Source organism: Carassius carassius, chromosome 2, assembly GCF_963082965.1.
Source record: "Carassius carassius chromosome 2, fCarCar2.1, whole genome shotgun sequence".
NCBI classification, from domain to species: Eukaryota; Metazoa; Chordata; class Actinopteri; order Cypriniformes; family Cyprinidae; genus Carassius; species Carassius carassius.
Genome location: NC_081756.1, coordinates 635,001 through 662,476, shown reverse-complemented (window position 1 = coordinate 662,476; position 27,476 = coordinate 635,001). Strand labels below are relative to the sequence as shown.

The following is a 27,476-nucleotide window of genomic DNA, read 5'->3' as shown; positions in this document are numbered from 1 at the left end:
TTCTTTCTTTCTTTCTTTCTTTCTTTCTTTCTTTTTCTTAGGGATGATAATTAGGAAAAACATCTCTTTTAGCACTGGGATGAGATTCAAATATTTAGACATTTCACAAACTGTTTTAAACATTTTCTTTTCAATGCAGAGTTTAGGTCTTTTAATAGAGTTGAGAAAATTAGAATATTAAGAGTTCCAGATGCACATCTTCCAAGTAATAGACCATTTCGTATTTCTTTCAAGAGAGTTTGTTCCATTAAATGTGCAAAGTTCATACCTACTTTCCTCTTGAGAGAACGTGGTCAAAGACGCAGGAGAGTTCACGTTCCCTACGTGGAATGTAAATTAACTGGAACCTTACTGTCTTTTCCCTTTGACGTGACAAAATAAAAAAAGCACGCACACATATATATATATATATATATAAAACAAAACAAGCCTCCTGCTCTGCTGTTTCCACTGATATGGTTTGTTGATGTAATGTGGGTTTCGATCAATAATGTCAGACTTCCAGACACTTGTGTCCCTTTGTCTTTTCAAATATCTGTATATGAATATAACTATTTGCTGTTGGGGGTTTTAGGTTCTTGAATGTGGAGCAGAAACCAAGATCCTCAGCGGGTCCAGGATAGAGCCCAGTGGAACCCCAAAAACACATGACGAATATTTGCTGGAACGCATGGTGACCGTGGGCCTCTGGGAATTCTGGCACCTGGGATCATCCACAGATGTTTCGCTAGTTGTAACGGTTTGGGATATAGATATATATTTATTTGACTCCACAGAAACAGTTTTTGTCTCTTTTCATTTAAATACCACATGCTGGAAACACAACAGAATTACGTTGCATCTGCTCCTGAGCACCAAGGACAAGGGAAAAAGAGACCAAGAAAGGGTGTGGGGAAAGACAGAAAGAGAGAAATCAAGGGAGCGGAGGATGAAAACTCAAAGCACTTGGAAAGAGAGGGAGACGAATTTGACACAGAGCTGGTTTGGCAGTATTACAGAGGAGTGTGACTGCTAAATGTTTTCGGCACCATCTGTTTCTGAAATGTCACCTATGCCAAGCCGTTCCAACTGAACTGCTCTCATTCCCAAACGATTCTCAACCCCATCCAATGCTCTAATGGAGCAACAATGGATCGCACAAGCAGCCTGGTGTACATGGGGGTTTCGACATCAGGTTAGGAGATGATCTGAATATTGAGGACTCACATAGTATTTACAAAGAACAAACTAGAGGATCAAATTATATGTGAGAAAAAATCCACTTTTCTTGAATACAAAAGGTTTGCAGAGTTAATTTTTTTGTAATAGGTATTAGCTATCAAAAATGGAAATGAGGGAGGGATGATTCCAAACCCTAGACGCTTTTTAAATCTTTAGGTTTTGCTGGAAATGAGGCCAACAGCTAGACAAGACAAGAAATAAAAGAAGACAGTCAGAGCTCTAAATGTGACCGGTAAACTGCCAACAAATACCTGGACCTCCCTTTCCATTCCTCATCTATTTCTCTCCTTCTCCAACTCGCTTCCTCCTCAGTCCCTCCGGAGACCAAGTTCAGACGTAATACTCCTTGTCTTTGTTTTTCTTGCTCTTTGTGCCCGTCTTGGTTGTGCCGGGCTGCTTCTCCTTCACTAGGGCACCATTGCTTTGCGTGGCTGAATTGCTAATATAATTGCAGCTCTGGTCCACCTGGTAGGAGCCTTCATCGCGGTTGCGATACTTGTACATGGCATAGAGTAGGATGAGGATGCAGAGAGCGGCTGCAGCCACAATGCCCACCACCATGCCCGTCGTGCTACTGGACTCTCGGATCACTTCCACTGCTCCTGGAGGTCCCCGGTCTGGAGACGAGGGGTCTGTAGTGGACACATGGGGGAAATTGGGAGGATATGTTATACCTGGGTTGTGTCGATGACGCCCTCCGTGTTCAGGGTCGCCAGACGGCTGCACGGGCGGCAGCAGCACCTGGTCACGGGTGTTCATTTTACCCGCGGGGATGTTGGGGCCACTGTTGATGCCAGGTTTGAGACGGGGTACCAGGGGGGCCGTGGGGGTGAATGGGAGTGGCGGCCGATGAGATTTGGGCAAACGGGCGAAGTGCCGGTCACCTCTGGGATTCCCGGCCGCAGGGGGAGGGGGGAGTACAGTCCGGTCAGTGACAAGGGGGGAGTTTTTATAGTAGTCCTCATCGTCGGACTCTGTCATCTCGCCCGAGCCGTAGGCCGAGACCTCCATGGGCTCTTCGCAGTCCTCCTGGTCCAGTGGACAGGGGGGCCGGCCGGGCAAGGGGAGAGACTCTTTGGTGGTCTCGAGCAAGGTGAGGAAGGGGCGATAGGTCGGGGGCGGGGGAATAACGGGGTAACGTGTCACAATTGATGGGGGATCAAGGGAATCCACAGTTATAATTGGCAACACTAGTTCACCTCCTAGGATGAAAGAGAGAAGGAACACGGTGTTAGTTGGAACCCAAGTAAAATGAGTGAACAAGAGAAAGAGAGAGAAGAGCCATCATTAGAATGGTTAGCACTAAGACTTAATGAGGTTAGTTCTAAAGTTAGTTTCGTTAGCATCTATTCAAAATAAGACTATAAACAGCTAGGCTAATGCTAAAGAATTACAGTCGTTTACATTACAGGGTTAGAATAATACAGAGAAACATTTAAAGTTAAGTATGTGCTAACCAACTATCCAGTGCATAAGCTACAATGTACATTCAGATTAATCCTACAAAAACAGTTCTACATCTGTGCTAATGCTAATGCTAGCTGTGCTAACCTCCACTCACTGACTGCATGTTTAAGAAGAGAGCAAACCACGTAGTACAGGTCACTTACATCAACAAATTGGCCGCATGATTTTTGCATGAAAAAAAATTACAAAAAGAAAGCTGTGTAAGATTGTTCTGGGATAGTGATAAACAAATGTCAGCCCATATTTCAAAGTAGGTAAAATGTTTTGAACTCATCATTCAGTGAATGTTTTCCCAGAGCTCATAAAGCTCTTAATCCCTGCTCCCCGTTGGCATGGTGATAGCTCGCTAATGATGAGGGTCTATATGCAAAACTTCCCACTCTCACCCCGGGGTACCGAAGGTGATATTTTCAAATTACTGTCCCACAAGAACCCCCCCCAAAAAAACACAGAACAAATCTTTCAAGATAATTATTCATAAGTCTTTCCCTTGGAAATCTCATACCATGAATAACAAATGCCTGTTTTTATTTGGAACAGGCTTGTCAAAGAATGTCAAATATTTTAATTATACAAGATGTAAAGTATTCATTAGGATTAAGCTCAGTATTGTGAAACAATTTCATCTGTGGCATCAACACCTGAGATGGAGAATGAAATTAGGAAAATGAGGTGCAGAGATTATTCAGTTTAAAAACATATTGCACATCATTGTTCTACACATGATGAGGGGAATTAGTATGACAAACATTGCTTAGGGGGGAAGCACTGTTCAGCTGTGATCTGAGCGCTTTGGGAAACCTACTCAAACCATGGCATCAACATGGCACCCTCCCCTTAACCAGCAGAACTTTCAAAAAGAGTTTCCTGTTTGCATATTGATGAACAGATTCATTAAGCTCAAAGAAACTAAGAGAATCCACTAGGAGAAAAGGTGATATTAACATTCAGAACACACATGTCTGTTAGAAGCTGAAAAGGAAACAGTATGTTAATGACATCTTTCACAGAGTCCGTCCCACCCAACAGCCCTAATGTAGAGCCGTGCGTCTGCGGGTTGAGAGTCTGGGGAATGGTTCACCGAGAAGATCGGTATAAATTTAATGCCTGTTCACCACTGTCAAATCTTTTATATCCATTGCTAGAAAAAGCCGCCGGAGGCGACCAGCCGTTTAGAGGAACGATCTGTCAAGGGCGCCGAATGGAGTCTGATAATTCAGTAACTGACACTGCTGCTTTGTGAATTATATGAGCCGATGTGTTAATGTGCCACCGGGCACAACAATATTTCATGCTTTTATTAAATTTGTTGGAATATCTTATGATACGCAAGGAAATTCAGAGCAATCTGTTCCCAGAGTGGGCAGAATCGATCGCTCTGAGATTAACCTTGAATCCTGATGATTTTACTCCAGTATCTTCTCTAAATCGCACTTGAAGGAGGCTGATGGAAACAAGCGAGGAGATCTGTATGACAAACCTTCTCAAACTTTCAATCCGCAGAAACTGAATCTGTGAATGTGTACACAACACATCAACCTGTCAGTCGCTGCTGCATGTCTGTGTTTTTTTGACAAATCTCATAATAAAAATCATTGTTCTAGTCTGTGATTGGTCAAACTTCGCCTCCAGTGACAGTTGCGTTGACAACAAAACCAACATCAGAATAGCATCATGAATCATGTGTACAAACTAATATCGCACATCCTCAGCGCAGAGCACTTGTTTCATGATGATTGTCTGGAGTGAGCAAGTGCCACCGTGAGCAACATCAGTAACTAGAGTAATGATTACACCTTTACTCATGGTTCACTCCTTTGCTTTTATTTCTTAAACCGCAACAAATGACTCTTACGTTTGTCTGTTGCAAATCCATCACAAGAGATGCAATTTAAGCCAGACAAACTGCAAGAGATGCATTGTACTTTAACTGGCAAATTAAATGTCATCAATAGGCAGATATAAAACTGATGCATATTATTAAATCACTAATCCAGAACTAGCACAGAGCACCTGCACCAACTCTACACTACAGTTGATTTTTATTTATTTTTTTGATTTGATTTTATTTTATTTTCACAACAAAAAACATTTAAAACAAAAACAAAAAACAAACAAACAAAAACAAACAAACAGTGTTATACATTTCACAAAAAGAATGTGATGGACAATTGCCGAAAAACCCTCAAGGGGCTTAATTAGTGGCAATCTCCATAGGAACAATTATATTTAACAAATTAAAAACATATTGTAAAACAATGTAAAATTGGATTTAAAGCACAAACCCATACGGAAAATTCAAACAACTTAGTAACAATAATTTTACTCTCTGTTTAAACTGTTCTTTAGAAACCTCAACAAATGATGGGGGAAGACTATTCCATACCTTTGACCCTCTGTATAATATACTAAACTGAGTTTGAGTCGTACGAGAGTAGGGAGGCCTAATAAGACGACTACTACGAGTCGGATACTGATGAAATTCATTATTAAGAATAAAAATATTACAAAAATGCTGAGGAAATAACTTTTTTATAGAGCTATAAACGAATAAAGCAATTTGAAGCTGATTCACTTGGTAAACACTAAGAATACTTGCCTGAGCAAACAGTGATTGGGAGGGGTGTCTACGATTTACACAAAATATTATTCTTAAAGCTCGCTTCTGAAGTCGAAAAATAGATTCTAGTTTAGTTGGGTGGGTACTAGCCCAAGCAACATTACAGTAATTGATATATGGATACAACATTGAATAATACAACATAATTGCAACTTTTTTGTTAATCAAATGCCGTATTTTTCCTAATATACCGACCACTTTGGCTATTTTTGTACTTATGGCACTAATTTGAGGTTTCCAAGATAAAGAGTCATCTAGTATAACGCAGAGGAAACAAGCAGATCTAACATTGTTAATGGAGATATTATCAATTTGAATTTTCATTGAAGATTTAAATGTGTTAGACTTAATACCAAACAATATGTAACTTGTTTTTTTTATGTTAAGTGACAATTTGTTGGACTTGAACCAAGTAGATAACTTGTCAAGTTCTTCATTAACTACTTTTATTAAGATTTCTGGATTTTTATGGGAATAAAATACACTTGTATCGTCTGCAAATAAAATTTTAGAAAGTTTATCTGAGACATTAGGGAGGTCATTAACATATAATAAAAATAACAAGGGACCCAAGATGGAACCCTGCGGTAAACCGCACTGAAGGAGAAGGAAAGGGGATTCTGTCCCATTATAATTAACAGATTGATATCAGTCTGAAAGATAATTGGTGAACCAGAGTAGTGACTTGTTTCGTATACCATAATGTGAAAGTTTTTTTAACAGGATGGAATGGTCAACGGTATCAAATGCCTTTGAAAGATCCAGAAAAATACCTATAGTGTTTTCATTTCTATCTTTTGCTTTATATATCTCAGTCAAAAAATGGACAAGTGCCATGTAAGTGGAATGTTGTTTCCTAAAACCATACTGGTGTGCATATAAAATATTATTTTTGTCCAGATGTTTAATTAATCTTGAGTAAACAAGTTTTTCGAGAACTTTGGACAGGGCTGGTAACACAGAAATTGGTCTATAATTGTTAAAAATAGCATGGTCATCTTCTTTATAAACTGGTGTAATTTTCGCCATTTTCAACTCTACAGGTACAATTCCTTGGTCTAGGGAAAGATTATAAATATAAAGTAATGGTTTAATGATATCGGGATAAATTGCTTTTAATATTTTACTGTCAATCATATCATGTCCTGGTGAACAGTCTTTTAAATTGATAATTATATCTCTAATCTCATCCTCGGTAACAGAAGTAAAGTTAAAATCCTCAGACACTGGAAAATTCATGTATTCTAATGGTCCAAAATGACTAGGTGGAATTTTAGAAGCCAATGTTGGACCTACATCAGAGAAAAAGACATTAAATCTTTTGGCAATTTGTTGCGGATCTGAAACAATAGAATCGTCAATCTTAAATTCATTTGGTAAATGCTTTTTAGAATATGTTTTATTAAGAATACAGTTAATGGTTCTCCACAAAGAAGATGCATTATTTTTATATTCGACTAATTTCCTATTGTAATAATGGGTTTTTGCTCCTCTTATGACATGATTTAATCTGTTTCTATATTTTTTGAATTGCAATAGATGAAATGGAGTAGGACAAAGAATGTATTTTTTATATAATTTATTTTTGATTTTCATGGACTTTATGATAACTGGAGTTATCCACGGTTTGGACAATTTGCGCTTCAAAGGCACTGATTGGAGAGGAAAACACGAGTTGTAAACCTGAGTAACATTTTTTATAAACAATGAAAAGGCCTTCTGGGTATCTACTTTTTGATAAATTTCACTCCATGATATTTGCCTTACAGCGTGTCTGAAATTTATCAAATTTCTTTCACTAAAAATTCGTCTATATTTAACGTTTTGTAAAGGGGGGCAATTTTCAGTCTCATCAGCAGTGATCAAAAATATGGGACAGTGATCAGCCACATCAATGCACAGGACACCGGATTTCATAGTCTTATTATACACATTAGTAAAAATATTATCTATACGAGTTGCTGAGGTATTAGTCACTCTGGTGGGAACTGAAATCATAGGATTAAAGCTATAAGAAGACATAGTATCAGTAAATTCTTGAATTAACATATTTCCCTGACTATTTTCAATATTAATGTTAAAGTCACCCATTATGTAACAATTTTTCCTTTCATTAGAAATGATGTCCAGTACATTTGAGATGTCTGTAATAAATGCAGAGAGGTCACAATTAGGTGGTCTATAGATACATAAAATTATTGCTAATTTAGTTTCTACTGCTACTACTTCCGAAGAAGAATTAAAAAGCTTTTCAAAGTCACATCTTTCTTTATAATGTAGACTAGAATTGATAAACAGAGAAACCCCTCCACCCACCCTTCCCTCTCTACATCTAAAAATATGTTTGTAATCTTCTAAATGAAAATTCCCAGCTGTTTTGTCAGTCAGCCATGTTTCAGTAAGCCCTATCACATTAAAGGTATAATTTAGATTTTCAAGGCAAGTGGATAAACCCTCAAAGTTTTTAGATAAACTACGAACATTAATATGAAGGAAAGAAAGATATTTTTCAGTACTAAGAGAATTTGTCAGAGTTTTGAAAGTACTTTCACAATAGTATTCAGAGGTGCCAAAATAATTCTGTTGTAGTTAGAGAATATTATTTTGGTCTGGATCAGGAGAAATCATCATGCATGTGGACTAGATCAAAATAAATTGACATGCATGTACAATGAGAGGAATTATTTAAGCTTCACTGGTAGTTGCCATCTGATGTTATTGACGGGGTTTAACTATGAGCCGATCATAGCTAATAACAGCAAAGTTTCCCCTCTCTCTGGCCTCCTTCATAGCTGGAAACAGTTCGGCCCTCTTCTTCCTAATGCGATCAGAAAAATCTTCATTAACATAGACACCAGTGTTTTTGAGATGAGCTTTCGCCTTTGTGAGAATAAGTTCTTTGTCCTTGTAACGTAGAAATTTTACAACAATTGGTCTTGGTTTTGTGGTTATTTGCTGTTTCAAGTTTCCAATACGATGAGCTCTTTCAATTTCAATACATTTCGGATCAATTTTAAGCTTGTCATTAAAAAATTCCCTCACCTTCTTCTCAGAGTCTGGCCACGATTCAAATGCGTTATCCTGGGTTAAGCCATCAATTATCAGATTATTTCTGCGACTCTGGTTATCAAGGGAATCAATTTTTAAGGCAAGATCTTTCTCTTCAGAGTTAGTGCACAGTGAGGACAGTTGCTGCAATTGAGATTCAAATGAATCCACCTTCTTCTCCATTGCCCTAAGATCGTCAATTTGAGCTTGGGAGAACTGAAGGCTGGTCTTCACTTCCTGCACATCTTTAATGATCCCATCAATTCTGGTATTTACAGAATCCAGCATTGTTTTTGTAAAAGACAAGAAGCTTGATTCTTGTCTATCGAGCATATTAGTGTAAAATTTCCTTTGTTCTTCCAACATATCTTTCAAAATGTCCATAGTAACAAAGTCTTCTTCATTGTGAAGAGCTTTCTTACTGCTACTTCGTGACATGATTACCTGTTTTGTTGGATTATTGTGGATTGGAGAAAGGCCAGAGGCCTGGCCAGGTGATCCACTCAGGCAAGATCACTCAATAGGAAGAAGGCCCAGGCTGATTAGGATCCGTCAAATATCAGCTCTTTCAAAAACCATCCAGTTCTTTAAGTTCAGTAATCCTGTGTTTCAATAATCAAGGATTCAAGTGTTTCAAGAATTCAATAATCCTGTGTTTGTCGCAAAAAACTTCAGACTTCCACTTACTCTCCACACCTGACTCTGATCAGTTCACTCTCTGTTGCTCGCTCAGGTGTGTGTGTCCACCTCAGGTACCAATTGATGAAACAAACTCATCTGTATCTACAGTTCTGAGGCAAGAGAAAATGGAAATATAATAAGGAGACACAGCAACAAAACAAAAGTACATTAAAAACATCTCTAAAAGCTCTTTCTCTCCTTCACTTAATTCTTGATCAGTGTTGGGCAAGATACTCTCAACAAGTAATTAATTACTAGGTACTAATCACATCTTTGACAGTAATTAGATTACTCATCCCATATTATCCTCAACCAGTTGAACAACACAAGAAGAGACATGAACTGGCTCTTTTAACTATTTTAGATAAATATCTGAAATAGGTATTTAACCTTCAGGACAGAAAAGGTCCGGCTCATTTTGGACATTCTGGAGCCTGTTTACATCCACATGCAATAATAAAAGCTGAAAATCTCACTGTTTATTGCTGCGGGCACTTGGGCCACGGGGAAGACAGAGATTGGAGTTGTCTCTTTCTTAGCTAATTTGATTTTGAAGCTGAACACTAGAGTAATGTTGTAGGTGAAACCAACCCGACGCTTAATAATTGACAACAGAAGACACCGGGAGCCCAGACGCTCAGAGAGACTGAGATTAACCTCTTTAAATGTACTCGCTTCACATCAAACCCTACCACACATTTCATATGCAGCATGCTGAAATATTCATGTTTGTTTGTTAGACTTGCTTCTGCAACTAATAAATTAAGATTATCTTGATTATACACAAAAATACAGAACTGCTTTATTGTTTCTATAATGCCAATGAAACCAACTAATAAAACTATAAATCAAAACCTGTCTGTTGCTCGTATATAAGCTAGTTGTTATGCTGGTTGAAAGTCTCTTCACATCCCGATAACAATGGTCAGACTGGTGTGTGTTTGTGTGTAACGGTCAGACTATTGTGTGTTTGTGTGTAACGCTCAGACTGTTGTGTGTTTGTGTGTAACGGTCAGACTGTTGTGTGTTTGTGTGTAACGGTCAGACTGTTGTGTGTTTGTGTGTAACGGTCAGACTGTTGTGTGTTTGTGTGTAACGGTCAGACTGTTGTGTGTTTGTGTGTAACGCTCAGACTGTTGTGTGTTTGTGTGTAACGGTCAGACTGTTGTGTGTTTGTGTGTAACGGTCAGACTGTTGTGTGTTTGTGTGTAACGGTCAGACTGTTGTGTGTTTGTGTGTAATGGTCAGACTGTTGTGTGTTTGTGTGTAACGCTCAGACTGTTGTGCGTTTGTGTGTAACGGTCAGACTGTTGTGTGTTTGTGTGTAACGCTCAGACTGGTGTGCGTTTGTGTGTAACGGTCAGACTGTTGTGTGTTTGAGTGTAACAGTCAGACTGTTGTGCGTTTGTGTGTAACGCTCAGACTGTTGTGCGTTTGTGTGTAACGGTCAGACTGTTGTGTGTTTGTGTGTAACGCTCAGACTGGTGTGCGTTTGTGTGTAACGGTCAGACTGTTGTGTGTTTGTGTGTAACAGTCAGACTGTTGTGTGTTTGTGTGTAACGCTCAGACTGTTGTGTGTTTGTGTGTAACGGTCAGACTGGTGTGTGTTTGTGTGTAACGGTCAGACTGTTGTGTGTTTGTGTGTAACGGTCAGACTGTTGTGTGTTTGTGTGTAACGCTCAGACTGTTGTGTGTTTGTGTGTAACGGTCAGACTGTTGTGTGTTTGTGTGTAACGCTCAGACTGTTGTGTGTTTGTGTGTAACGGTCAGACTGTTGTGTGTTTGTGTGTAACGGTCAGACTGTTGTGTGTTTGTGTGTAACGCTCAGACTGTTGTGCGTTTGTGTGTAACGGTCAGACTGTTGTGTGTTTGTGTGTAACGCTCAGACTGTTGTGCGTTTGTGTGTAACGGTCAGACTGTTGTGTGTTTGTGTGTAACGCTCAGACTGGTGTGCGTTTGTGTGTAACGGTCAGACTGTTGTGTGTTTGAGTGTAACAGTCAGACTGTTGTGCGTTTGTGTGTAACGCTCAGACTGTTGTGCGTTTGTGTGTAACGGTCAGACTGTTGTGTGTTTGTGTGTAACGCTCAGACTGGTGTGCGTTTGTGTGTAACGGTCAGACTGTTGTGTGTTTGTGTGTAACAGTCAGACTGTTGTGTGTTTGTGTGTAACGCTCAGACTGTTGTGTGTTTGTGTGTAACGGTCAGACTGGTGTGTGTTTGTGTGTAACGGTCAGACTGTTGTGTGTTTGTGTGTAACGGTCAGACTGTTGTGTGTTTGTGTGTAACGCTCAGACTGTTGTGTGTTTGTGTGTAACGGTCAGACTGTTGTGTGTTTGTGTGTAACGCTCAGACTGTTGTGTGTTTGTGTGTAACGGTCAGACTGTTGTGTGTTTGTGTGTAACGGTCAGACTGTTGTGTGTTTGTGTGTAACGGTCAGACTGTTGTGTGTTTGTGTGTAATGGTCAGACTGTTGTGTGTTTGTGTGTAACGCTCAGACTGTTGTGCGTTTGTGTGTAACGGTCAGACTGTTGTGTGTTTGTGTGTAACGCTCAGACTGGTGTGCGTTTGTGTGTAACGGTCAGACTGTTGTGTGTTTGAGTGTAACAGTCAGACTGTTGTGCGTTTGTGTGTAACGCTCAGACTGTTGTGCGTTTGTGTGTAACGGTCAGACTGTTGTGTGTTTGTGTGTAACGCTCAGACTGGTGTGCGTTTGTGTGTAACGGTCAGACTGTTGTGTGTTTGTGTGTAACGCTCAGACTGTTGTGCGTTTGTGTGTAAGTGTCAGACTGTTGTGTGTTTGTGTGTAACGCTCAGACTGGTGTGCGTTTGTGTGTAACAGTCAGACTGTTGTGTGTTTGTGTGTAACAGTCAGACTGTTGTGTGTTTGTGTGTAATGGTCAGGCTGTTGTGCATTTGTGTGTAATGGTCAGACTGTTGTGCGATTGTGTGTAATGGTCAGACTGTTGTGCATTTTTGTGTAACAGTCAGACTGTTGTGCATTTGGAGTTTCAGCTCATTATAAACTAGAGAATGGTCGGCAGGCTCCAGTGAATGATGTAATTAGGAGCGTCTAAAGAGGGCAGAGATTAATTAGCCCATTGGGATTAGCTGAGGTGAGGGACATTCATGATACGTTTCTTTGGGACCCTGGAGCAGAAACGCAATGCAGAGATTTCCATCCATCCGTCCTTCTCTCTGCCTCGTCTGTGGCTCATCCGTCTCTCCCATGATATCAGCAAACGTGAGGAACATACCGATGCCAGTCAGAGCCCCCCCCCTCTCTCTCTCTGTTCTTTCTTGTTTTCTTTCATTTTGTTGTCTTGCATTTGATGTTGAGTCACACAATTTGTTTTCTTTGTCCTTTTGTTTGCTCCAGTGTGCAACAGAAATTTTTGCTCTTAAAAACACAGATGAACTGCTGCCAACCCTCAGATGGTTGCTATGGTGTTCCCTGGAGGTCGCCAGGGTGTTCTGAGTGGTTGCTAAGCAGTTCCTGAAGCATTCTTGGTGGTTGCTAGGCACATGCTGGCCTGTTGCTAAGGTGTTACAAATGATTGCTAGGCAGTGGATAGCTGGATTCTGGCATTCTAAGACATTGGTAGTGTTGATAGATAGACAGACAGACAGACGTGCCATGAGATCTGACCACAAACACACTGACCCGATGATAAGACCACCTCATTATCTCAATAACTGTTCCAGTATATGGCTAAACCTCATCAATATTAACTGATAGAAGACATCAGCCCAAATACAGACAGAGACAACTGATCCATTCACTGAATTCACAATCAGTTAACATCCCTAACACTACACACACTTACTTCAGACGCAAACTGCTAAGATAGTACAACTCATTGTTAGAACATACATTGAAAGGAGTTTGAGTTTAACAATGGCATGATGGTAATTCAAGTAAATCATCTCACATAGTTTCCTTAATTTATATACATTCATCAGACAGAAACACTGAACACTATTATCAGAGGTGAAAATTATCAAAGACACATTGTATAGTACAATATACATTCATCAATAACTTAATTAATTTAGGTTCAGTATGTGACTGTCAACTTGAAATAAGGCGTATTTTGACCAATCACAGCTGCACATGGATTGGGATTTTGTGAGTGTGTGTGTGTGTGTGTGTGTACAGCACATAAAAACAAAAAATACAGTAAGATTGACTCACCGTTTCCAGGCTCACACTCCTCAAGATCTTCATCATCACTCGGACATTCTGCTGATGCTACTAACAGATCGTCAGCATTCTGCAGACAGACAGACAGAAGAGAGACAGACATACAGTGAGCTTCTTCAATACAATTCATTAAGAATACATCAAACACCATCCACATTCACACAGACAGTCTTATGATGATCCCTCACACACACTGGGACTGAAGCTCTGAGAATCACTGTCTTCAGTCCACTAATCATGTGTCCATGTGTAAATATATACTGTCATATCTGAACACAGCCCTGAATGTCAGCGGAGACCATGTCAACTAGACAGATCCCCTGTGAAGACTTTGTCACCTCACCAACCATCGGCACAAAACCATGAGAACCAGAACAGTCCTCTGCTCAATCTGACCCGTGCTGCAGCCTGGAATTAAACCACATCATGCTGGTTTGTTCTGGCCAGAGGAGAACTGGTCCCTGACTGAGCCTGGTTTCTGTCACCAATGGAGTTTTGGCTCCTTGCTGCTGTCACCTTTGGCTTGCTTAGTTGGGGATGCTTAATTTCTGGCAAAATTGTTGACCTGATTGCACAAACACTAGTGGAGGAGAACTGAACTGAGCTGGACGATTGCATCAACGACTTTGATAAACTGATTGTTCCCTTTCAAGGGCACTTTGGAACTTCGGTAGTTCAAGGGAACTACTGCGTCCTCTAGGGGTCTCTTTGGCCCCTGACGTCACTACCGGCATGACTATAAACAAGCACCGGAAGAACACGTCATTCTCTTTTTCGTCTTCACTGACTGTTCTGTTTAAAGTGTGCATCTGAAAGAACTGGTAAGAGCGATCTTTCTATCTGTCATGGCGACAACTAGAAAGCGTTTAGACAATGTCTGCATCTGTGTTGGCGTTATTTGACACCCGATGACACACAAAATCTTTGCGTCATTTGTTTGTGTGAAGAGCATGCACGCATTGTCTTTGAGGAGACAATCTGCATGCATTGTGATGGTAATTATGATGGTAATGAAGAATTTCATTGAGACGAAGGTGCGCTCCGCTGCGTTCAGATCCTTCGTTCCAGGAAGGTCCAGGTCTGAGCCCGAACAACATAGGGGTCCTGGTCTACCTCGATCTGAGGATCGGAGATGGGCACAGAAGGCTAGTGTTGTGACTCATGCCCCCCCCCCCCACCTGCGGGTAAGGGTAAGAGGAATCGTGAGTCATGGGTAGGTAGGCAAGACCTAAGGGATGTGATCCAGATGTGGCATCAGCATTGTCATCCGAATCAGAGCGATACTTTGTATCTCCTTGTTCTCTTTGGGGGTTTTTACATCTGTCCTTATCCTCCCCTTCCTAATTCCCCTGTAACCACCAGCTCTCCACCTGACCAAGGTTAAGTGGGAAGTTCTTGCAAATTGCTGTTGGTTATTTGTGTACTAATCTTCCTTGAGTTTCTTTTGCAATGCTCAACTACAGTTTTTACCAAACACTCGTTGGCATTATGTCCGGCCGGTATGATAGCCCTGATTCCAGCTTCATGTTTTCGGTATTATCAGGCACGGTATTGCACTGGAAGGAATTTCATGTATGTCCGGCCAGGTCACCCTGAGGGGCTTCCTGGGCGCTTAGTTGTTGCTGTCGCATCAAGTGAGAAGTGGAGGTGGCAGTTACAGAAGTCTTCTTGTATATGCTGTCTCAGGTGATGCTCCCCTCACCATAGGTTTATAAATTTGAGCTTGCCTCTCCCGTGCGATCGGCACCTCTGCGATGCTTAGGAACCTTTAAGTACACACGCTAAGCTCTGTGTACTTTTTGAAATCCACATGGTGGTGAGTGTGCACGTTGAACACTTTGCGCACTTTTTTAAAATCCACGTAAGTGGTAAATGTGCATGCAAGACTCTGCACACTTTCTGAAATCCTGTACGGTAAGGGTTACGCACTCAGTTTCGTTCCCTTTCTTGAGATGGTTAGATCTTGGTTCCTTGGGCTCCACTCAGCCAGTGTGTATTTATTTATACACTTCAAGCATTGCTTTCCTCACACACGAGGGGCTACTTGGGCAGTTCTCATGGTAGTTTAGCAGGGCTCCCCTTTACTAAGAAGGGTCGCCTGTGAGTGTGCCACTCTCTTTCTGAATTTGGAGTTCTCCTCTCATGTAGATTGAGTTCTCTGTTCTTTCCCCAGAGCGCTCCAGCATTATTTCCACAGATCGAGTTTATAACTATCAAAAATATTGTGTTGGGATGCAGCATTCCATCTATGAGCTGTTCTATCAGAGTACAACGAGAGCCCCCTCCTTAGAAACAGTATTTTAAATCCATGTTATGGTAAGTGTGCATGAGGAGACTTTGTGCACTTTCTGAAATCCACACTGTGGTAAGTTCACACGCTAGTGCTCCGTGTTCTTTTTAACATCCTATATGGTGAGGGCTTTGCGCGGTTGCTTCGTGCCCTTTCTTGAGTTGGTAAAAGCCCCATTCATCTTGGGCACCACTCCACCTATGTATCCTCGGATACCTATCTAAATAGGGTGCTGCTACAAGGGATCTGTTGAGACAGCTCCTTCAGCAAGCTTATGCAAGAGCAAGCGGTAGCCCCTGTGTGACAGGCAAGACTTAGTATAAAAATACTAGGTTCTTAGCCGTATCCCTTTAAAGGAATCTTTCTTGATTCCAAGCCTTCAGGTCTACCCCGAGTCGAAGTCCTAACAAATAAGTTGGGTATGTAGCCTAGGCTTTTGGCCATAAGGGGTACTGTCACAGACAGCCGTCTAAACGTCCCAGGGGCAACTCTCATGGAAATGGTAGAGTTGGTACTTCATGTTCGCCATGATTCTGGCCTGCACTCCCCTCAGCATGGCGGTATGGGTATACTGTTCTCCATTGCGACCCCTAGAGAATGCAGTTCAAAGTTCCCTTGAAAAGGAACATCTCAGGTTACAAATGTAACCATGGTTCCCTGAGTAGGAATGAGACACTGCGTCCTCTAGCTCCCTGCCATGCTTCGGACGCAAGCTTCAGACGAAGAAGTGAATGACGTGTTCTCCCGTTGGACATGCCAAGTTAATTTCAGCATCTGAACATACTGAGAAAATTAGTCTCTCTGAGGAAAACACACAATCCTGTTATTCAAACAATTAGGAATAAAGACTCTTCCAAAATGCAATTATTATGAGAATATAAGTGTATGAACATAATTAGTAGTTCTGATCAGTCGTTTCACTGTGAACTGGACAAGTAACTCACTCTCAGGAGATTTATTTGATGCTTGCTCTCTCTGAATCGGCCGCAGGACACAATCCAGTTTTCTTTTAATTAGTTCTGAAAAGCTGCAGACTACTGTACTTCGGTTCCATGGTGTAATGGTCAGCACTCTGGGCTTTGAATCCAGCAATCTGAGTTCGTATCTCGGTGGAGCCTGTGTGCTTTCTGGTGGTGGTGTTAGCGCAGTGGATAAGACGCATGCCTGTGGTGTGGGAGTCCCGGGTTCGAATCCACTGTGAACCGCCAGTGTGTCCCTGAGCAAGACACTTAACCCATAGTTGCTCCAGAGGCGTGCGACCTCTGACATATATAGCAATTGTAAGTCGCTTTGGATAAAAGCGTCAGCTAAATGAATAAATGTAAATGTACTGAAGTCTATAGTGTTTATTCACTTATTTATTTCATAAATTGATATTTTTTAGAGACTACAACATTTGGAACCCCGCGGATGAAAATCACATTTCAGCTTCACGTGTTTCTGTAACCCAACATGACTCGGCTGTCGTACAGATCCGTCTGCCCGGCAAATGCATTAACACCACAGACGCGGAAACCATTCCCAGTGGAGAGCAAATGGAAAAAGGCTTTTGTTTTTGCATTTTTTTATGTTTTGTTGCCATAATCAAATGTTTCTTCTTCCCACTTGTGAACTATTGAGCTGGATTCAAATGTGCTCTCGGAACAGGAAGAGGAGGGCTAATAACCGCAGGCAAACACTGGAGTGTTTTCATGTCTGCATTTCCTCTGAAGCTTGGGATGACTTATAGGATCACACGGCTCATGCTGTGGGTTACTGCTGTACATTTGACATTTCTGAGGGTTATCTTGAGACCGTAAGCAGTCTCAGCGCTGACTGTAGGCCCATCACATCACGACAGCATCATTTAAGCCACACGTCCATCCTATTACAAAGCTTTGGTAACTGACTCCATTGGAGGAGTGCAGCGGCTACAGATCAGTAGAATTAAGTCAATTCTGTTGCATTTCTACAACAGTCAGTGAATCATTCTTAATCAAACCAACATCAAGACACAAGTAAAATATAATAAACTCACTGCCAGACTGAATGAGTTATCACAATAAACCAAAACTGTGATATGGCTTAGTGCAATTATAAAATCCAAAGGCAGTGATGTTTTCCTAATGAATGTTGTTCAGTTGCTTTGACACAATCTCTTTTGTTTAAAGTTCTACATAAATAAAGGTGACTTGACTTGACTTGATTTAATTAAATAAATATATATGCTGCGTGTTTCATAGGGAAGAAGTTCCTGCTGTTTCCTGTCAAAATAAAATATTAACATTTATTGACAAAATTACTATTTTATTTTTCCTAAATAATTATTTTACAGAGAGATATTTAAATAGTAACATTTCTTATGTTGTTTTATTAAGTAATTATTATAGTTTTATTTTGTATTAATCATCATCATACTTATTATTTTATATTCATAATGATACATAATCACAGTCCTTAACACAAGAACATAAAAAATCTACATTTAAATAAATAACAATCATATTAAAAATCTAAATTTTTACCAGAAAAAATTACAATTAGATTTTTTTCCCCAAGCCTTGCAGCTGTTAATGTTTTAACATTTAAAAATGAGGAAATTAAGACTCTTTTATTAGGGAATTTATAATAAAAAATAAAATAAAATATTATATTTCCTAAAAATGTCTTAAATATTTCATGATTTATTTAATAATATATTATTATTATAAGTTGTGATATAATCACAAAATTATGGGACAAAATGTTCAGACTGCAAAAAAAGACAGCATGATTACTGGTGATCATCACAGTAATTAATACTGATTCATTAAAAAACAAGTTCTTATCAAACAGAAAATAACTTTTTTTCTCATTTACTGTGTCTTTTGACTTTTGCACAAGTGTGTTGTGTACACTTACTGTGTGTTACTGCAGTATGATGCGTTTCCACACACACACACTGACCTGCGTGACGCTGTCTCTCATGGTGGGCGAGCGCTGTTTGCGGGTGGTGGTGGTGGCCATGGTGGTGGTGGTCTCCATGATGGTGGTGGACATGTCTGCGAGGGGTGTGGTGGAGGTGGTGTCGGTGCTCATGACGGAGGGCACGTCTCCCACCAGACGCAGGTTCCCCTGCACCTGAACGTTCGGATCGCTCTCTGCCGCCAGCTTCAGCACCTGCAGGCCGTTATAGTACAGCCCTGAGATCTGACCCTGGAAGTTACGGCCCTTCTCACCACCTCCCACCTTAATGAACGCTTGGCTGTTGAAGATTGTCAGCTGTCGACCTGCAGAGACCAAGAAACACAGGCAAATCAGCATCGGATCAGCGATACTCAAACACACGGAGAAACGCCAGCAGACCTCCAGTCCGGTAACACATCAGATCAGTTCTGAAACCACAGCTGGACTAAACGCTATAAACGTCTTAGTTACATATGTAACCATCGTTCCCTGAAGGAGGGAAGGGAGACGCCACATCGGATTACCGACGAACTGGGATCTCGCTTAGAGAGACCAATCTACTTTGAATGTAAACTAAATGAGCCAATGCACATTGGCATGCGATTATTGCATCCAGCAACCGCTGATCACAGCATGAGTATAAGTAGGTAGCAGGTGCAGTGCATATTCAGTCAGTGACCCGGCCCTGAAGGGAGTAGTGGGAAGCTTGGGCACATAGACAGACCTGGGCCTCAGGATTACCTGGGAGTCAGCCGGCACAAACTCTAGGCATGAATTATCAACAGAAAATGCATGCCGGTCCCCCTACCCTCTTGATGGAGTCCCGTGCAAGTAAAAGCAGAGTTTTCATTGACAGAAACTTCAGCTCGACTGTCTGCAAAGGCTCAAATGGGCCCTTCTGTAGTGCTCTGAGCATTAGCGACAGGTCCCAAGAGGGTATAGAGGGGCGCCGTGGAGCATTGAGCCTTCTCGCCCCCATGGAACCTGATGATCAGGTCATGCTTCTCCACTGACTCCCCTTGCATTCCTTGGTAGCAATTGAAGCCAAAAAAACTTTTAGGGTGGAGGGAGACAGCCTTCGCTCCAACCCCTGCTGCAGAAAGGACACCTCAATGAGAAGAACACCCCTCGACGAACACACTTCAACACATAAGCATGTCTTGTAGACAGTGCTCTCACCGAAGTGATGGTGTCAGCTACCTCTTGGGATAGGTCACCAAGAAACCTCCATGTCCCATCCAGGGTCCAGACATTAATTTTCCAGATGTCTGGACACGTGTGCCACGGGGTGCCCCGTCTATGCGTTTCCTCGGTCAGGGAGTAGAACAACTGGCAGTGAAAGGTTTTTAGAGAGGCAAACAGGTCTACCTAAGTGGCTCCGAAACGACTCCAAATCAACAGGACCATCTGGGAACGGAGTCTCCATTCTCCCGGGACAGCAGCACAGCAGAATCTTCCTCTACAGCCTCCGATGCAGCGATCGAAATCCAGTTGTTGAAAGGAGCACCAAAGGATATTGTTGGTACGCTGCTTATAGAGGGCCCAGCAAGTTCCATTGGCAGCTCAACTGGTTGTGGAGTGCAAGAGGAGCTATGGTCCCCCTGAGGGCTTGTTCCCTGGAGAGTTTGGCATCACTGTTACCCTCAGACGGGTGATATGTTGTCTATAGCAAGACCCACATCGTGTTTCCTAAGAGGTAAAAGCGAGTTTGCCATGCAGCATAGTCTTTAAAAAGATGCACCCGTGAATGCTCTTTTAGGGAAAGAGATATTTTAGCATGCTGAAGTGCACAGGGGAGATGGCTGCCTGTAATACAAACAGTGGGTAGCGCAGCCTGATATGTGCAACCCACTCGACACAGGAATCCACCACCGCTGAAGCGCCATATCACAAACACGAAGAGCTCTCAAAGAGCGTGCTGAACTCGTTCAGTTGTCTTCTCTCAGAAGAGTAGTCAGGAACAGAACAACGTGATCGCTCAGCTCTTAAGTGAAAAGCTGAATATGCACTGCACCTGCTACCTACTTATACTCATGCTGTGATCAGCGGCTCCTGGATGCAATAATCGCATGCCAATGTGCATTGGCTCATTTAGTTTACACTCGAAGTAGATTGATCTCTCTAAGCGAGATCCCAAATCATCAGACGCGACGTCAAGAGTGACCAACTGTAAAGGAACTGAATGAATGAAGTTGTATCTTATTGTATTGTTTTATATTATTGTACATTTGGCCATTGTAATACAATAATGATTAAAAAAAAGAAAAAGAAAAGAAAATAAAAAGCAAGGAAGAATGAAAAATGAATAAACAAAAATAGATTAATAATTTATAGAAAAAAAATATATATATATATATATATATATATAATATGAAATAAAGGTAAATAAGTGAAAATAGAAAAAGAAATAAAGATTCATTAATAAAAAACTAGAAAAAGAAAGAAAAAAACCCAGATACATTCCTCAAAACAGAAAAAAAGTACATAAATACTCAATTAATTTCCAATCTGAAAAAGAAAGAACAAAAGAAAAGGAAAAATAATAATTTCAAAAAGAAAAAGGAAAAACACTTATGTATATCTCATCGTATTGTTTGTTATAACTGTGTAATACAATTTTTTTTTTTTTCATCTCATATCATAATTAATGACAATTAATATCAGAGGTCAAACTCAGTTTGTGTTACCGAGAGTGAGATTTGCTGTTTATCAGCAGTTTCTCTCTCATTCACACACCATCTTCATCATCATCATCTCCATGGAAACATCACACAGGCAGAAATTACGTCTCGAGGGTTTCAGAGACGAAGGAATAAAATGATGATGGGAAATATTTATAAAGCAGCTGAGGATGAAAGACAGAGCGAAAGGAAAGGAAAGCGGTTTGTGAGACTGATGGTGTTTGATTCTGTCGGTTTTAATGTAACCTCTGATGATGATGATGCTGATGGATTGGTGAGGAGATGAAGAGCACACACACACACACACAGGGTCAGTCACACATCGCGACGTCTGTGAATGTGTTTCAGGTATTTCATATCAAAGTGCTGTGAGTGAGCGATCAGACGAGATCTGTCAATCCCTGCGTTTGACGTCATATAACGGATCTGATGGTAACTAAGAAATCCCTGAAGAATGGAAACATCCAGCAGTGTGAATTCATCACAAACATGATCTGAGCTTGAGAGATGCGAGAAAACATCAAGCGTCTGGAGAGTCAAGTGAAGATGCTTTCAGACTATCAGCATCAATCATTCTGTATCTGGACGATCGAGCCTGAAGAGATCAGAGTCCCACAGGGGAAACACCACCAGAGGCCAGAGAAATAACAAGAGCAAGTGTGTGTGTGTGTGTGTGTGTGTGTTTGTGTGAGGTCATCTCCTGTGATCCAGCAGTTTGATCCTGGTGACCCGTGTTAGAATTGGTCAAAGTTCTGATAAGAAAGTTTCCTCTGTTCATGTGAGCCTGCTACTGCTGCTGCTGTGAGATGTTTTTACCTCAACACACAGATGCAGGAAATCTGAGCGGTTGCCAAGGTCTTAGGTTGTTGCTATGGTGGCTTTTCTTGTGGGTGGTCGCCAGGCAGTGTCCATCCTCAAGAAGTAATGTCTATATTAGTGATGGACCGAAATTAATTTTTTAAACAAAACCGAAATGAAAGTATAGTTGAAAACCGAACATAAGGTTTATTTAGTAATCAATTCATTATTGAAATAAATAACCATCTAAATTGCACACAAGATTTTTATATCAACTTTTAATGATATATTAATTTGATTCTAAGATACAAACATTTAAATGATAGCTGTAACAAAAATGTGTTTGCATGATTTATTGAAGAACATGTTCAGTGAAAATATAATGAAATGTAACAAAATGTTACAAATATTTAATATTGTGTGTGCAAATATTTGGGGCGTGGCCAGAAATGTTTCAGTGGGAGGGAAAAGTGTAGCGTATGAAAACTGCATGTCAAAATGCCAACAGAAAAACAGCCCACATTCATTTTTATTTCAATATTTACCAATACATTATTTAAATTAAAAGTTGCATCTGTTAACATTCGTACCTGAAATAACAAAAATAACAATGAACAGCTGTATTTTTATTACCTAACGTTAACAAATATAATAAATATTGTAACGTGTATATTTTTATACAGTACACAGCTCTAGAGTTGTTGTTTTTCTAGCGAGTTTGTTAATTGAATGTATTTTCTGAGGTAAATGTGACATTACGTGACATTGATCTCTTGCTGTTTTACTGACGTCTTTCTGCAGCTGAATAACTGACTGATCGATTACATGATTCACGATTGATTTCAGTTAGTACTTCTGATTCTTCTGATGTTTGTTCATGTTTATTTGCTGCTATAACTAGTAGTAAAGAGGAAAAGATGATCAGTGATCTGTCAGCCCACATTAAAGAGCAGCAAAAACACATTTACTGTTTGTATTTAGTGATAAAATTGACAGAATTTGTAAGCTGCGCCTTTGTTCCATATTAAAAGTAACACAATATTCGCTTGTTAAGTCTGACGAGAAAACAACCACGAGGAAACAACAAAAGGTGCTAATATAAACTCACAATGTGATAGAATACTAGCGAAAAATGTTATAATCTTAACCTTTAACTCCATACCGAAGTCCCAGATAGCCAGACAATGAAAATATTAATATAAAAAATATCTATAAAAATTATTTGTGTTTGGGACGCTGTGAGCACGGAGACTGTAATGTATACTGTAAGTTTGAAAGCGTTTAGCTTAAATTATTAATATGAATAAGCAGTGCTCATAAACGGCTGCTGAGGTCGTATTCTCAAGTGAAGCGAGTTGAGGCTTGGACCCGGAAACAGCGCTTCTTACGTCATCACTTAACAACAGGATAAAGATTTTTAGCACACAAATACAAACCTGATTCCAAAAAGGTTGGGACACTGTAGAAATTGTGAATTAAAACAGAATGCAATGATGTGGAAGTTTCAGATTTCCACATTTTATTCAGAATACAACATAGATGACATATCAAATGTTTAAACTGAGAAAATGTATCATTTTAAGGGGAAAATAAGTTGATTTTAAATACCATGGCATCAACACATCTCAAAAGTTGGGACAAGGCAATGTTTAGCACTGTATGTCATCCCCTCTTCTTTTTATAACAGTCTGCAAACGTCTGGGGACTGAGGAGACAAGTTGCTCAAGTTTAGGAATAGGAATGTTGTCCCATTCTTGTCTAATACAGGCTTCTAGTTGCTCAACTGTCTTCTTTGTCACATCTTTCTCTTTATGATGCACTAAATGTTTTCTATGGGTGAAAGATCTGGACTGCAGGCTGGCCATTTCAGTACCCGGATCCTTCTTCTACGCAGCCATGATGTTGTAATTGATGCAGTATGTGGTCTGGCATTGTCATGTTAGAAAATAAAAGGTCTTCCCTGAAAGAGACGACGTCTGAATGGGAGCATATGTTGTTCTAGGACTTGGATATATCTTTCAGCATTGATGGAGTCTTTCCAGATGTGTAAGCTGCCCATGCCACACGCACTCATGCAACCCCATACCATCAGAGATGCAGGCTTCTGAACTGAGCAACGATAACAACTTGGGTTGTCCTTGTCCTCTTTAGTCCGGATGACATGGTGTCCCAGTTTTCCAAAAAGAACTTCAAATTTTGATTCGTCTGTCCACAGAACAGTTTTCCTCTTCGCCACAGTCCATTTTAAATGAGCCTTGTCCCAGAGAAAACGCCTGTGCTTCTGGATCATGTTTAGATATGGCTTCTTTTTTGACCTATAGAGTTTTAGCTGGCAACAGTGAATAGCACGGTGGATTGTGTTCACTGACAATGTCTTCTGGAAGTATTCCTGAGCCCATGTGGTGATTTCCATTACAGTATCATTCCTGTATGTGATGCAGTGTCGTCTAAGGGCTGAAGATCATGGGCATCCAGTATGGTTTTCCGGCCTTGACTCTTAGGCACAGAGATTGTTCCAGATTCTCTGAATCTTTGGATGATATTATGCACTGTAGATGATGATAACTTCAAACTCTTTGCAATTTTTCGCAGCATTGGGGGAATTGGTGATCCTCTGCCCATCTTGACTTCTGAGAGACTCTGCCACTCTGAGAGGCTAGTTTATACCCAATCATGTTCCCAATTGACCTAATAAGTTGCAAATTGGTCCTCCAGCTGTTCCTTATGTGTACATTTAACTTCTCTGGCCTCTTATTGCTTCCTGTCCCAACTTATTTGTAATGTGTAGCTCTCATGAACTCCAAAATGAGCCAATATTTGGCATGACATTTCAAAATGTCTCACTTTCAACATTTGATATGACATCTATATTCTATTGTGAATAAAATATAGACCAATTTTAGGTTTGGAAACATTCACGATGTGGACGCATCATGGTTGCAGAAAACCCTGGAGCGAATAGCCTTTACAGATTACTCTGTATTACACGGATACAGTATACAATTGTTAGGTTTTGATTAAATGTCATTTTCAAAATGTTCACTGCATATTACAAGAGCTGGTCTCTCAGCACTGGTATTCAGTGGAACTGACCTTAGATAGTGGGAGAGTCTTACAGATCCCAAACAGGGATGGCAGATTTTTGTGTGCGGAGACTATCTAGTGCCAGAAAATGACGGTTTTTAACTGGAATAAAAGAATAATAATAATAAAAAAGTGAATTTGGTTTTATATTTCAAGATTCTGACTTTATTTTCTCGCAGTTCTGATATTATATCTCACAATTCTACTAAGAAAAAACCTCTCGTCATTCTCTTTTCCCTCAGCTCTTCGTTTTTCTTTTTTCTCAGAATTGACAAACACAACTCAAACTATTTTTGAGCTAAGTCGAGTTATAAAGTGTGAATTTGGATATATATAAACTTGCATTTGCGAGGAAAGAAAAGTCTGAATTGTGAGATAAAATGAATAAATGTTATGTAAAAATGTTAATAGTAAGGTTTGTAGGGCTAATACAACACATCATTGAACATCAAATGTGAATATTATGTAGACCTATAGTTTAAATCAAATGTATGCTTTAAAAGTAGAGTAATCATAGCCGTTTTCATCCAAAATATGTCCATTTAAACGTGAGCGTATAGCTTTCAGCAACCACGATGTGCGCGCAGCTGCAAGTGACGTAACTGTGACGTCTACTCTGAATTGGTCTATAAGTTTATGACATTTGTAAATTATTCCATTCCTTTTTTACTCACAATTTGTACAGTGTCCCAACTTTTTTGGAATCAGGTTGGTAATGTGTAGTGAAGTTGTGTTCATGAATCAACTAAAAGAGCTCGTCAAAATGATCAATTATTTTTCAATCCCCATCTCTGGCTGAATCCCACCGTCTGGTGAGACTCTCACGTGTTTCTGCAGGAGTCTGTGTGGAAACCAATGAGCTTTTCTAGAAGCTTCTGTGCTCTCTAATAGAAAAGCCTGTGTTTCTTCTCTCTGGAGTAATTTAAAAGTGAGAAAGTCTTCGAACAGAGCCCAAGCGCAGTGATTTAGGAGCGGCGCCGGGCACGTTTCTGCTGTAAAACAAATGTGTTCTGCGCTCACTTTTCCCCGCTGAGGACTTCCTTCAGGATCCGAAATAAACAACACAACAGAAATCAATGCGCTGCGGTTATTTGTAATCTTTGACTGTGTCTCTCTAAGCGGCGTCGGCTTTGCAATAAAAAATAAAAATAAAACCAGGAGATGGAGGAGCGTCGGATACAGGAGAAGAGGAGATGATGGAGAGTCACAGGGGACGTTTAGAGCGTGATGAACACCAGCGAGAGAAGACGAGGGAGAAACACCCAGGCTCTGAACGGCTTCTGCTGGAATTGAGCTGTTAAACCCTTTTTTTCCTCTTCACTGAGCTGCGGAGGTGCTGCCATCCTGAATTTATAACACCGACACCATCGCTGGTCGAGAATGTTGTGTGTGATCTAACTCAACGTCAGACGAGACAGAGAGAGAGAATCCTGTGTGTGTGCGTGTGTGTGACGGACCCGGTGCAGTCTGCACTATCCTCTCGTCAACATCAGACTCATTCACTCCCAGAACATCACTTTCTCTTCAGGACTTTATTTAGTTTTAGTTTTTAAAGCAGGAGAATAGGGTAAAAATGCTAACTTACAGCAGTTAATTAATCACAATATTTCAAAATAACTGCTTTCTATAACAAATTTTCTAAATTCTTATGTTTGAAATGTGTTAAATTTGCCCTAATTTGCAGAAATGTCCAGAACATAAATCTAAAGCCAGGCTCATAATTTTTGATGACATATTAGAGTTAGAGGTTTATATAGAGGGGATTCTGGATTTCTCTTTTTATCACTGCATAAATCATACAATACTGTCAACAGACAGAAAACAAACCCATTTTTATTCTCATTAAGAGCCGGAATAAATGATTGAGTTTGAGTTCATGGTGACTTTTGGAAACCCTACACCCAAACTGAGATGTCAAGAGTCCAAACTGCATTCACACACACACACACACACACACACACACACACACATGGCGTTCACACAGTAAATCAACTCATCATCAGACATGTGAAGGTTAAAGGGACCGTATTCTTTCAGAGTCAATGAATCAGATTCAGACACAGAACTCTTTCAGTGTTTAACGCTCTGAGTTTGATCGAGCGGTACGGGTCAGGTCTGTTTAGAGGGTTCTTCTTTGACTAATGATCCGTATTCTTCATCTGATCTGCGCTCGTTCAGTTACGTGAGTTTAGAAACAGGTTTATGACTGAGGGCTTCAACTTTAACTAATCCAATGAAAACTAAGAAGAGCGGAGGCCCTCAGGGTTTAAAACAACGCTTGGTTAAATTCTGCGTAACCTGACGGTTAACCCTCAAACTCCTTTAACCCTTTGAGTCGACAGACTGTCCACTACACAGCTCTTTACAGAAAGGGACAGGTTGAGTTAATGTTCGGATCTACTGACAGCATCCTACAACAGACTCTCTGTCTTGTACTGAACCTGGAACTTTGATACACAA

At 40.4% G+C, this 27,476-nt stretch overlaps 1 protein-coding gene across 8 annotated transcripts in view; it reads right to left on the bottom strand.

Annotated features, from left to right (window-relative positions):
* Nucleotides 1-27,476, bottom strand: part of nrxn2b (neurexin 2b) — a 458,944-nt gene continuing 431,468 nt past the window's right edge. For 7 of the 8 annotated variants that reach the window (XM_059505742.1, XM_059505739.1, XM_059505724.1 and 4 more), the window contains 3 exons: nucleotides 18,454-18,776; nucleotides 13,230-13,308; nucleotides 1-2,423 (listed from right to left, as the gene is read on the bottom strand). In XM_059505742.1, coding sequence (XP_059361725.1) covers nucleotides 1,552-2,423; nucleotides 13,230-13,308; nucleotides 18,454-18,776 — 1,274 coding nt within the window. In that variant the 3' untranslated portion in view covers nucleotides 1-1,551. The remainder of the gene's footprint in view (nucleotides 2,424-13,229; nucleotides 13,309-18,453; nucleotides 18,777-27,476) is intronic. The other variant, XM_059505743.1, reaches the window with a different exon arrangement.